The following is a 13,147-nucleotide window of genomic DNA, read 5'->3' as shown; positions in this document are numbered from 1 at the left end:
TGGACGCTGCTGTTCACAATTACGTTTTCACCGTGTCAAAGATAACAGCGGCTCGCAGCTTCACCCGGACCTCCGTGTTGGTCCTGCGCTTACTTTCGCATAAAGACGTTTCATAGCGACATGTCTGTGTGGGTTCATTACACAAACACAAGCAGAAACACGAACCCCCTCAAAACGTGAAGAAAGTTTTGCGGTTACACTCGTTTTCGTCGTCGTGTAAACGGGGTCAAGCAGTGAGGTCGGGTCCGTCCTCAAATCATTTTGATACTTCCTGTTAAACTCAAATGGATTATTAATATAACTGAAATTATATAATGAATTTAATTCTAAAGATAGTAAAAAAAAATTTGAAAGGTCGGGATAAAATAAAAAAAAATACTGCAGACACAATGAAATCTGTTCTTTTTTTGTGTATTTAACGATAAAGGAGGTCCAGACTCTGAAATTGTACTTTGTTTTTTTCATTTTAACTCAATATATTTTCTAGTTTTCTAGTCGAGAATAGAATTAAATACATGTATAGATAAAACACAGAAGATTTTCCATTTTAAAACATGTTTATTGGTCATATACAAAATAAAGTAAGCTGTTTATCAACAAACGTACAGTATATACATCAATAAATTAAAAGATGCATTGGATCGATGATGAAATAGTTAATTCCATGATTACCAAGATAACTTGTCATCATCACTCTATCTACAAATTGCAAAAAAAAAAAAAAAAATGACAATAATTTAGTTGAAGATAAATACTTACAAAGACTGTCACATTTTAGGTAATTTTCCATAGAAAGTACTGTCGTAGAATAATTTATTACACCCCATACAGAAATATTACAAAACACAGAATTTCCTATGACAAGGGCTTTTCAGAATTGGTTACGCCATATTCACACAAACTCACTACTTCTCTATAGCTTTAAACTGACCATTATATACTTGAAGAAACACAAAAACGTCCCAGGTCCCCCGGCTGAAGGCCAACCGGTGGACAAGTAGTAATCTGGAGTGAAATTACAGACACGGTGACAACGGAAAGCTAAAAGTGGAAAGCAGTTGACGCGATGTGATACCTGAATATTTTCACTTATTTGAGCAAGGAGCCGCAGACGCCCGGGAGACCACGGCGGCGGCAGATTGGCTAACTCGTGGGGGGGGAAAACAAACATCATTATTGATGGAAACACCAAACAAACGATCAAAGGGATCCTTGGTTCATTTGCTCTCATCGATCAGGGTCAGTGGTGGGTGAAAGGGCTTTTAGAGTCCAGTGGCGTGATTCACCACGATGTTTAAAAACAACTGAGGATCTACATACCGATTGGCCAAGCGGCATGATAAGAAGTTAATGATTTGCACTTTCATGGGGGGAACTGGATGTTTTGAGGAGAGGCTTGGTAAGGCTGTCGACTTTACTTTGTAAAAACAAAACGGGAATAGGATGAATGAAGTGGGAGTTTTATCAGATGTGCCTACATCGCTCTCTTTCTGCCTCTGTAAAATATTTATAGACGCGGTTTGCGGATGAGTGGTAAGCTGGGGTGTGTGTGTGTGTGTGTGTGTGTGTGTGTGTATGTGAGAGTGTGTGTGTGTGTGATGGAATGCCTTATCACAAGGAGGCTATGACCCCTGCACAGGCAGCGGAAAATAAGGTCAGCGTGTCTTAAAGCTCATAAAGTGGGTTATGAGGAGCCGCCGCTGCCCCGTCCTGATAATCGCTGAAGGTCAGCGTCGTCGGCTGGTCGTGTCCGGCGAGCCGACATCAGGATTACGCTCCTGTAATGTTTAACCTCATTTGTTTAGAGACCCGACACGCTGCCTGACCCACACAAGGAAGTCTGGAAGACAAAAAAAAATAAAAAAAATATATATATAACAATTCTCAACTGGAGGTCCTGCGTGTCAGCTACATCATATTTCCAATTTGGTCTCCTGACGACTTGGGAACGAGTAAAGAAGGTGACGATTTAGTAATTTCACAGTTAACTGGGGTTAAAACCAAAAAAAAAAAAAAACAACAACAAGTAAGCCACAACACATAAGCCAAATTTAAACAGAGGGCAAACTGGCACTGGCATTTATAAATTCTAAACACTTTATAGCAGCTCTTCAACCTCATCACATCACACTGTCTAGACAAGACAGTCAAGACAACTTGACTAAAACAACAATAGCATCACTGCTCATGTGTGGCAGGAGTTCTCATTTCGCCATACACAATTTGCATAATTAGATATTTCTATTTAACAGCAGCCACCATGTTGACACACTTATGTTTACACGGGTTGCATCCTTTTCTCTTTTTTTTTTAAACTTTCGAAGGAGAGGAGCTTTAAAAACATAACAGAGTAGGATTAAGCATATAGTCCGACAGTCGAACAGTTTGACGCCAACAAACACAAGCTGTGTTTCTCCCTATTTTACATGGACGTGACCACACAGGACTTGCCAGTGAAAAAACAACAAGGAAATGTAAAAAATAGACAAGAAGCAACGGTGAGAAATAACACACTTGGAAATTATACAGTCAAAAAAAAAAGAAAGAAAGAAAGTCAAACGACAGCGTTTCGCCTGCACAGAACAGGCTCAGCTTCACCTTTTTAAAGGAAGGATACAGGTATTGATGATGTATGTGCTGCTGAAATCTGCTCATGGTTGAATACTACTGTGATAAGCCGTTGACATTTGAAGCTTTCTGGTTTCACGCTTCACTGAACTCGCAAAAGGTTATCAATGTAAATATTACGGAGAAGTAATGTTTTCTAAATCTCAAACAGAATATGTCTTTTTCTTCTTCCCCCATGTTCGCCTGTATTTTGCGTATCGACGGGGACTCGCCATAACAATCTTGGTAACTGCACAGCAGTAGGCTAGCCAACCTTCTATTCTTCACAGTGAGGTTCAGGTAAAAAAAAAAAAAAAAAAAAAAAGCTGCACGCTTGTAATGTAAATCACTATTTCAGTGAATGACTCGTTTTAAATTAAGCTCGAAATGTTTGAGGCAATTGTACTCAAAGGTTAAAAACCTCAACTCTGGGACAGACAGAGCGTTAAATAGCAGATTTTTTTTTTTTTTATACTTCATTGAAACGCCGGAGACAACTGTGGTTTCACTTCCCCTGACGCTTACAGTTTCAAAAACAAATACAGGAACAACAGTAAATATACGTGAACACATATAATGTACAAAAAAAACCAACAGAAAAAACAAAACATCTTCATTGAACACTACAAAAATAGTCACTGGAGGAGTGGGTGTGATGCAGCCGTGAGGGCCTGACGCCGGGCTTGACATCTCAAAGTCATGAAGCTGGTGAGGTTGAATATAACACTTCCTCACCGCATCACGGACCAGAGCAAGCTCTGAAAGCTGCACCCGCCAAAATAAAAGAAGCAAGAGGCCGAAAATGGGTTTAGCCAAAGTGAACTTGTCGAGATTCACAACTCGTTAAAGTGGAGTTTAGCAGATGATCTGAGGCGCCCGACGGGGCCGGGAGGACAAAGATATATTAATTTTTTTTTTAAACAATCAGAGAAAGAGTGCAGTTGCCCACTGTGTCGTCACCCGCTTCGGCCTGAAATCAAACACGGATCAAAAGTCGTACCCATGAAATAGTGAACATTAAATTACCTCGTCACATACCTACACAGCACAGCACTCGCTAGTTCACGGTCACACACACGTGCCTAGTCACAAGAAGAAAAACAAAAACAAAAACAAAAAAAAACAAAGCTATTCAGTAGTTAAGCCACTTTTGGTACAATTGCAAAATAGAGAGATACTGTATATCAAACAGGTTTCTGTTATACCTTCTTTTTTTTTTCCTTTTTTCTTTTTTTCCCTTTTTTACATGTCGTTACAAACAATGCAAAGATAATTGTTCTTTATAAAATTTCAGACTCCACCATACATAGACAAAGATTCTTTGAGTATAGAACACCACATAAGACTATTTCATGGTAAAGCCAGCGTGAAATGACAGCCCATTTGTGTGACTGGAAATTCAGAGACACGTCTCCGACCTTCGCCGACCGGCCGCACCGTCGCTTGTCGCGTTTGCATTCGCGAAAGTGAGCTTTGCGGTTTCAAACTGAAGGAACGCAAGCGGACCGATCTGATTTGAGCGTTTTCTGGGGGTTTTTTTGGAGTCTCGAGTCAATCAAATTCATTCACAGGTGAGCAGATTAAATGCAGCTTTTTCCTCACAAGCGAACCCCAAAGTAAAAAATAAAAAATCTTCACAAAAAGCTGCAAAATTAAGACGCACACTTGCTCCTGTTTTGCACTTCCCTTTGTTTTTCCTGACAACGAACTACCAAGTCACATAAATGAGTGCTATTACTAATATTATTATTATTATTATTAGTATTATTATTATTATAAATCCTGATGGCTACGACACAGCTCATACAATGATGCACAGCCAGAGCTAAATGCTGTCACGACCTGATTCCTGATTGGTCAGAGCACGCTATAAAGCACAGGTATATGCAAACACCTGCACCAAATCTCCTCCTTCCTCCCAGTTTCTCGTGTCCTCTTCACTTCTTCTTCATGCACATCATGAGGAGACCAAGGCACTTGCCCTTCCAAATACTATATCGAATAAATATTTGAGACTTTATCGTCGTTCACCTCTGAAACTGCATTTCCCTGAAAATTCCCACAATCTAAAAATAACAAGGAAAAAACAAACCAACACTTGATTCATTTTTTTTCTTCTTTTTTTCTGTGAATGCTCTGCGTTTTCTTTTTGGTTAGAATCAATTGCCTTTCCCCTCCTCTCCTTTCTTCCAAAACCCAGGAAGTACTGTATTGACATTGTGGAAGCCAGTAGGATTGAAATACTGAAGGACAGAGAAAGAATAGTAAGAGGAAGTGAGAGTTGGACATCGAAAGTGAGAGACTGTTGAAAAAAAAATGAATAAAAATACAGCTAACTAAATAGAGCAATACCAAAAAACGAACACGCGCCACAGAATTTCACAGAATTCCTGATATATAAACAATTCACACACAGAGAATACACCTTGGACCTCATGTGAATGACACCACAGTACAAACAGTAGGAAATACAGTTACCACCATTGTAATAATATATAGTTTTCTATCGTACTTTTCAGAAAAAAAGTTCTTGGTGAGGTGGAACAAGATGGGGCTTTTCTGCAGCCACTGAAATCAGCCGGGCATGAAAAATCGTGTACAAATCTCATCCTTCGGACGGGTTTTCAATTCCAAAACACGTCTGCTCTCGACGTTCTGTTGGCGTACCAAATTCAAATACAGTGTGCAAATGTTGTGACGTGTTTTAACACACCTGCTGATATCTCAGTCTACCAGCGGTAAAAACTAAATATAGAAACGTTGTTTTAAATAGCAGCCAAACAAAATTGCAGGACTTTGGGGAATTCACTTTTTCTTTTTTTTTTGGGGGGGGGCGGGACTTTTGAAATCCTCTGATATTTCCAGGCTTTAAGTGACCATAGAAACCCTGTGTCTGACCTGTGCTGACTGATCATGCGCTGACCAAAGGGCTGGACTCAACAATCCTCCTCTGCCTCCATCCGTACCTTCATCTGCCACTGATCGGAGATGGAGGTGGGGGGGGGGGGGGGGGGGGGGGGGTGCAGCGCTCAGGCCATGGAAACGAGACTGCCCAGCTGTTTGGAGTCAGTGCAGGTGGAGGAGGGCGAGGCGGGGGGACGGCAGAGGAGAAGAAGAATGAGTTCGATGCAGATTAGCTCCATCCTGATGCCCCTCGTCTATCCTCCCTTCCCTCAAGACCGTGCATCCGTTTTTGACTTCACTATCGTGATCACGCTCGTCGCCGTTGCCATCTCCCTGGTATGAGCGGGCCCGATGACCGACGACGCCATCCCGCCCCCTCCTCCCTCCTCCTCCTCCGCCTCCTCCTGGCTCCCCCCCCTCCGGCCCTGACGCCGACGCCGACAGTCGGGCTCCGCGCCACAGTCCTGGCGAAAGTCTGCAACGCCTCATACTTAGACCTCAGAGCGTCCAGCTCGATGCGCATGGAAGCGTTCTCATTGGCCAGTTTGTCCACCTCCTGCTGCAGCTGGGACTTCTGCTTCTCCAGCTCCTCCTTCTGGGTGACCCGCTTCACCCGGCAGCTGGCGGCGTAGCCTCGGTTCTTCAGGGTGCGCCGCCCGCTGCTTCAGCTGCAGGATCTCCTCTTTGGAGAGCCCCCGGAGGTGCTGGTTCAGCTCCCGTACCGACATGGTCCACCAGCTCCTCGTCTGTGAGGCTGGTGCCATTTTCGCCTGGCTCGCGCTTCACCTGGGAAAGCAGGGTTGGAGGGTGGGGGGGGGGGGGTGATACATGGTGAGTTCAAACAGGGGGCGCCTTTAGAAGAACACATGCAGATAGTTCATCACTGGGAGCGCTCTCCTTTACTTCAAGGCTTTATTTCCTTTGTTAGTCGTCGTCATGCCACAAGAGCCTTGCTCTTCTGAACAGACCTGATGAGCACAAAGCATCGCGAGGGAACGTCAGACGCAAGTAAAAGCGTTTCGTTCAGAACAGTCAAACCTACCGGGACAAACGAAGACAAATTAGATCCAAACCTACGGCCGGGCGACCGGAGTGACAGCATGTCTCGTCTTGTTCATCAGACTGCATGAGTGAAAGTTGCTGAGAATTTCCCTGACTTCCTGTTTCCTTGTGGTTACACTGACAGTCCCCACCACCTTTGTGTTGTTCAGCGCTTATTGGCTGGCTTCACACCAAAAGGAATGAAATGACTGTGATGGAAGAGGAAGTGGTAAGATTTGTGGGAAGGAGTCCAGGGGAAAGTCAACTGTAAAGGCCGTCGCAAGCATGTTTTACCAAAGAGAGGCCCGACAACAGATACACACCACATGCTCTTGACTCTTAACGAGACGGACAGATACTGTGAGGAGAGTAGATTAAATGTCTCGACTAAAGGAAACTCAACAGAAATGTACAGCGTCTTGAACGTATTGAAAGAATGAAAACACTGCAAGACGTTGTCAAAGAGCATTTCTATGTTTGATGTCTGTTTATCTAGACCAGTGATTCTCAACTCTCGGACTCTTTAGACAAGCACCGCGGGTTTGCTTTCACTTTAATACTTTGGCAGAGGTCTGCAGGCTTTATAGAGGTAATCATCCAAGACGTAAAATTTCAAACCCATACATTTTTTTTTGTAAGGGCATGGGTTGGAATGGGTTTTTATTTTTGTCAAGTCTCTGGTCTGTTCTGTTCAGTTATGTCTTTAATGGCTTTTATTCATGTAGGAAATGTACGGATACAAACAGACATTGCCTTTTCTGTGGAATATTTTCTCTAAATGATGGCGTTGAAATGAGTCTGTCTGGTGAAATGCTAAGCTGGCAATGAGCGGGAAATCCCCATTAAATGGAAATGTAAATGAAAAATACCTCGAGCAGTATTTGCAAATGTTTGTGTCAATATGAGAGGTAGAGGTAATTGTCAGAGCGGAAATGATTTTCAAGAAATCTCAATTATCTGAAAAAGACCCACTTAAGAACAGTTTGGTTTGAACTGAGTCAGTATTGTGATTCATGCACAGATCTGAACCTGCCGGGGACGAACACAATGACATCAAAACAAATCAAATAGTTTACTTGTGCCCACATGGAAACAAGAGACAAAAGGATGGAGACGCAACAATGTGAATCAGGAGTCCACAAAGAGCGAGCGTGGAAGTGCAAAAGATGAGATCAGTCCTTAGAGCGCGCGGCTCCGCGGATCAGCGTCTCTGCAAGCTCTCAATGACACGCTTTGTGTTTGTCTCGCTCTCATCCCTCAGACCTGTGTGTGTGTGTGGTGTGTGTGTGTGTGTGTGTGTGTGTGTGTGTGTGTGTGTGTGTGTGTGTGTGTGTGTGTGTGTGTGTGTGTGTGTGTGTGTGTGTGTGGGTGTGAGTGTGTTCGATAAAGGGCAGCTATTGTTGCTGCTGCTGAGCGATCATCATGAGACCAGTCACGATGACTCAGCAGATTCCTGGTCTCGCTCTCCCTCTCTGCCCCCCCCCACCCCCCCCCCCCCCCACCCCCCCACCCCCACCACCACCTCCACTGCTCTCTCCTCCATCCATTTCCATCCTCCCCTCCCTCTCTCCTCTGCTGTGACGACCCTTTCTACCTTATCGCCGTCCTTCCTAAAAACATGAGAGTTTGCCCAGAAGACAACCAACGAGCCGAGGAGAGCCCCGGACTGGGTCAAAGTGAGATTGAGCCTGCTGAGCAGATCGTGAGATGCAGTTGTCCTGAAAACATTTTTAAAAAAAAACCAAACTTGCTTCTCAGCCAAACCGCTGCACCTGATACTGCTGATTCAGAAGTTTAGTTAAACCAGTTTGCTGATTGAAGACACAGCCCGCTCTCTCACTGTATACACCTATTTATCTCTTACGTATTTCACACCAGGGAAAGTTTAAAAGGGAGAAGTATATTTGAAAATAACATATTACTCATTCATGCATACATTGGGTAATTTATAGATCTCCTTCAGAGGTGTGTGTGTGTGTGTGTGTGTGTGTGTGTGGGGGGGGGGGGGGGGGGGGGGGGGGGGGGTGTCATGACATTTAAGTGACACGAGACAACATGTCTTGTTTCATCCTGATTCTTTAGTATCAAAAGACACAGAGCGTGCCAGAGAGCCTCCCCCACAATGCACCTCTGTCTGTCTGAGCGAGCCTGTGAGTGTTTGTGCCGCCTCAAACCCTACAGATATAAATAGCTATAGATCAAAGACAAATATACCAGCACATACGAATAATTATGCATGCACACGTACACGTCAAATGCACAGCAACTGAGATTTCCACATTTTCACTCTACAAAATGATGACGAGTATAGAGACGCCGTCTTTCCACTAATCACCAAAATCGGCCGCGGCGATTCAAAGTGTCCCTCGATTTGACGCGATCTGTCAAATGTCTTTATTATTCAGTCAAACATTTTAAAAAAGCTTCTTCTGTCGCAGCCGAATGGCTTTCGTTGTGATGTGCTCGTCTTACCGAGGCGCCGCAGCGCACAGCCGAGGTGCATCCTCGCACAAAAGATGGATCAAAGACCGAAGGGTGGCTGCTGCTGGGGATGGGGGTGGTGAAAGGAGGAGGGGGGGGGTGTGTGGGGGGGCTGAGGGGGCAAAAAGGAGGCTGTTTTCCTGGCAGGCCCTGTTTTATTTCCCCTGAGCCCAAACGCCCCCCTTCACCCTCCATCTACATACAAACAAAAAGCATGTTGCCAAGCCCCCGCACACACACACACACACACACACACACACACATTACCCTGCTGCCATGCCAGAGGGGCACCATTAAACACACACGTAAAACGGTCGACTGCGAGCACACAAGCGCGTAAACGTAGGTGTTTACGGAGCTCGACGATGGCGGGGATGTGTGGAAAACAGAGAACATGGTGTACTGGCAGGGTGCAGAGGTGCAGGGGCTTCATTCAATATTTAATTAAAACATAATTAAAATCACTTTCACAGCGTGTTAGAGTGTTTAAACCTTTACAGAGGCTTTTGATTGACCCCAGATCTGTTGTTTGAGTCTTGAGACAGACGCACGGACGGCTCCGGTCAGTGGGTGGAGGAAGCAGACGATGGGCCTCTTATAGAATCCATCATGGGATTATTAAAAAAAGAAGAAGCTGGATACAAGGAGATGGATTAAAGCTGGAAGTTCTTAAACAAGCGACCTACCATGGGCCTTAAAAAAAACAAAACAATTCAGAACTGTTTGAAATATCAAAATAAACTCGAATATTCGCTTGTAGATGTCAGCTAGCATCAATTCCTCATCTGCTGATCGGGTTCATTCTTCAGTCTGAGGGACTCAAGTTTGATTCCTGCAGCAGAAAGAGCATGAAACTTTAAAAAAAAAAAGACAAGCCAAATCTAAAGTCTCCAATACGACAATTTCCTGTGGAAACTTCCAAATGGACTATTACCATCTTTACATATGAGCTCACAATCTATCCTCACCTTGTTTGAGACTTTCGCTTCCAAATCAATGCAGGTTGTTTGCGTGATATCCTGTTTCAGAATTCTTCTGTAGCCTTCACTGGTAATTCATTTGGAAATGTGCTCGGTAACATGAGAAACACTGATTACAAGATGAGCCAGAGCTGGCTGTGAACCAAATGAACAGTAACAGGATGCTTTCATGAACTAATCCAGCTAAATTACAGCGACGGGAAAAAAAATCAACATTCCAGCGTGAATCTATCAGACGTTTATCAGTGAATTCAACCTGTTTAACTTAAGCTGTGAGTGAGATCCTTCATTCTTTGACTATAGTCGGCGTCACTCTGCAGTATAACTGAATAAGCTTTTTGCTTTTTTGAAAATATTACACAATGAAATATACAATACTTGAGTTTGAATATTGTAAACAAGTCCATAACGTCTGTTACCGCTGAAATATATGAACTTTTAGATAATAATTTGAAAAAAAAGCTAAATTTTAAATTTCAACTCTGGATTGGGGGTCTAAAATGTGTAGGAAGTACACTGTAAAACTTCTTTCCTTTCTATATGAATGAATGAAGAGTTTCACATTATGGGTCTGTGGCTGCAGCGATCCAACCAACACATCAAGCCACTGATAAACAATCCAGGTAGCAAAATATATACATATATAATAATAAAAAAGTGCCATCAAAACTTTTATTTGTCCATGAGAAACTCGGCAGTAGTGGTGTTTGGAGAAGTACCGGGTACTGGGATCCAGAGTACACAGAGCAAGATGAGGACAGGATATTTCATTCAGGTCCTATTCCATCAAGGTTAAACAGCAAAGTAACGGACCGACAGCGCAGCACAAAACTACAACAAACTAGTGTGTGTTTGGACCAGAGTGTGTTTATGTGTGAATGTGTGTGTGTGTGTGTGTGTGTGTGTGTGTGTGTGTGTGTGTGTGTGTGTGTGTGTGTGTGTGTGTGTGTGTGTGTGTGTGTGTGTGTGTGTGTGTGTGTGGGCCAAGTGTAAGTCACTTAGGTTAAGGATCATCTGCTGAGCAAAGGCATCGCCATTCATCTTGGACACACACACGCACACACGCATGCACGCACGCACGCACGCACGCACACACACACACACACACACACAAGGCCAGAGGTGTCCTTCCCATAATGCTCGTGGGGCGATCGCTGCGGTGTGGTCAATGCCACAGTCACTGTTGCTACAACAGACAGCTTTTTTGCTGTGGCAGGCTGTATTTTTATGGAGCAACTGAAAGAACGCTGACGGCTCAAGAGCAGACCTGCTTACGGTTACAGTCGGAGGGAGACAACACACACACACACACATACACACACACACACATACACACACACACACAAACAGAGGACGAGACTTGGGGACAGTCAGGGAAGAGGAGGCGAAAAGTGGTGAAGATGAGTAAAAGTACAACGAGAAGACATGAAAAGTTCAGATGAAAGACTGCGAGGATTTGGGAAAAGAGAGCAAGGTGAAGACTGGAGGTAAGAGCGGAGGAGGAGGAGGAGGAGGAAGAGGAGGAGGAAGAGGAGGGGTAGTGCCAGTGGTGGTAAAGGAGGACTGAAAGAATGCTGACGTCTCCAGAGCTGATTAGCGTTACACAGAGACATCACACCCACAGTCGAGAAAAATGCTGAGTATGGAGAGAGGACTGGGGGGGGGGGGGCAAATGACAAGGGAGAAAGAAGAGAAGAAAAAGAGAGGCGAGTGAGTAGGGAGGCGGAGGAAGAGGAGAAGGACAGAGGAGGGGATGGAGTGAAAATTGCACATGAGGAGGTGGGGAGGGCCGAGGAGGAGGAGGAGGAGGAGGAAGACGAGGGGGTGGGAAAGCGTTTGGGTGAAAATGCATCCTCAACACATTTGTAAGAGCTTAGCTGTTGAGTACAGCAGGGGAGGGAGGGGGGAGAGGGAGGGGGAGGACCAGGGAGGGAGGGAGGGAGGGAGGGAGGGATGGATAGAGCAGGATTGGGGTTGAGGAAGAAAAAAAAAAAAAAAGGAGGAAAAACCCTGATCTCAGCAACGACCACAACTAAAACCTCCAATTAGAAAAGTTGGGAAGCTGATCCAGTGCAATGAAACTGCTGCTGACCATGTCTCCCCTCTTGTCTCACTGCTGTCTGACACACACGCACACACACACACACACACACACACACACACACACACACACACACACACACACACACACACACACACACACACACACACACACACACACACACACACACACACACACACACACACACACACACACAGGGAAAAGCCTCACGCTGCTTCTTGTTGACAAATCAAGCCCCGGAGTGGGGGAGAAAGCGAGAGTGTGGCAGGAGGTGAACACAGGCTTATAAAGACGGATTGAAGAGGACAGGAGGCGACACGAGACATGGGCTCCCTTTCCCTCCGTGCAGGACGCACACTGACGGGGCGGTGAAGAAGTGTGTGTGCGTGGCGCCGCGTTACACGAGCGCCACCGGCCTCAGACGGAGCACCAATTCATCTGCTTTGAGAGAATCTTTCTGCTCCGGCCTCGGCCGCCACACCAGGAGGAAGTTCTTGGAAAGAGACTATGTGCTTAAAAGATGACGGCGACACACACACACACACACACGCACACACACACACACACACACACACACACACACCGACACAGAGGAAAATAAATGACCAGATTAGTCGCTCCAAAAACGACCCTGGGGCTGGCACACGTGTGTGTGGGAGGGTCGTGTGTGTGTGTGTGTGTGTGTGTGTGTGTGGGAGGGTTGTGTGTGTGCGTGTGTGTGTGTGCGTGTGTGTGTGTGTATGTGTGCATAAACAAGTCAGCATATAGAAAATGATCCAGAATAGATTGTAAGAGTCACAAGTCGTTTGTGATGCAGCGGCCTGGCTGTGTCTATTGAATAATCCGACCATAACAACTGCCTTAACGGCGCCTTTTTCTCCCTCAGGCAACTCTCTGAGCAATAATGGAGCGCACAAAAGGATGGCAGCCGAGCGAGGCGGTGAACACACACACGAGCACACACACACACACACACACACACACACACACACGAGCACACACACACTAGCACACAGTGAGGACACGATGGAAAGACACAAAGGGAGCAAAAAAAATGCAGGTGTGTGTGAAT

The 13,147-nt window shown here is 44.9% G+C and overlaps 1 protein-coding gene across 1 annotated transcript in view; it reads right to left on the bottom strand.

Annotated features, from left to right (window-relative positions):
- Positions 1–5,780: 5,780 nt before the first annotated feature.
- The window catches only part of mafgb (v-maf avian musculoaponeurotic fibrosarcoma oncogene homolog Gb), a gene marked incomplete at its 3' end in the record, with an annotated part of 17,490 nt that continues 10,123 nt past the window's right edge, over positions 5,781–13,147 (bottom strand). The window contains 5 exon segments of the mRNA XM_080520955.1: positions 5,781–5,837; positions 5,840–6,166; positions 6,168–6,242; positions 6,244–6,297; positions 6,420–6,479. Coding sequence (XP_080377081.1) covers positions 5,781–5,837; positions 5,840–6,166; positions 6,168–6,242; positions 6,244–6,297; positions 6,420–6,449 — 543 coding nt within the window. The 5' untranslated portion in view covers positions 6,450–6,479.

Source organism: Blennius ocellaris (genome assembly GCF_963422515.1).
Source record: "Blennius ocellaris genome assembly, chromosome: 3".
NCBI classification, from domain to species: domain Eukaryota; kingdom Metazoa; phylum Chordata; class Actinopteri; order Blenniiformes; family Blenniidae; genus Blennius; species Blennius ocellaris.
Note: the sequence above shows the minus strand (reverse complement) of the source record. Positions and strands in the feature narration are given on the sequence as shown.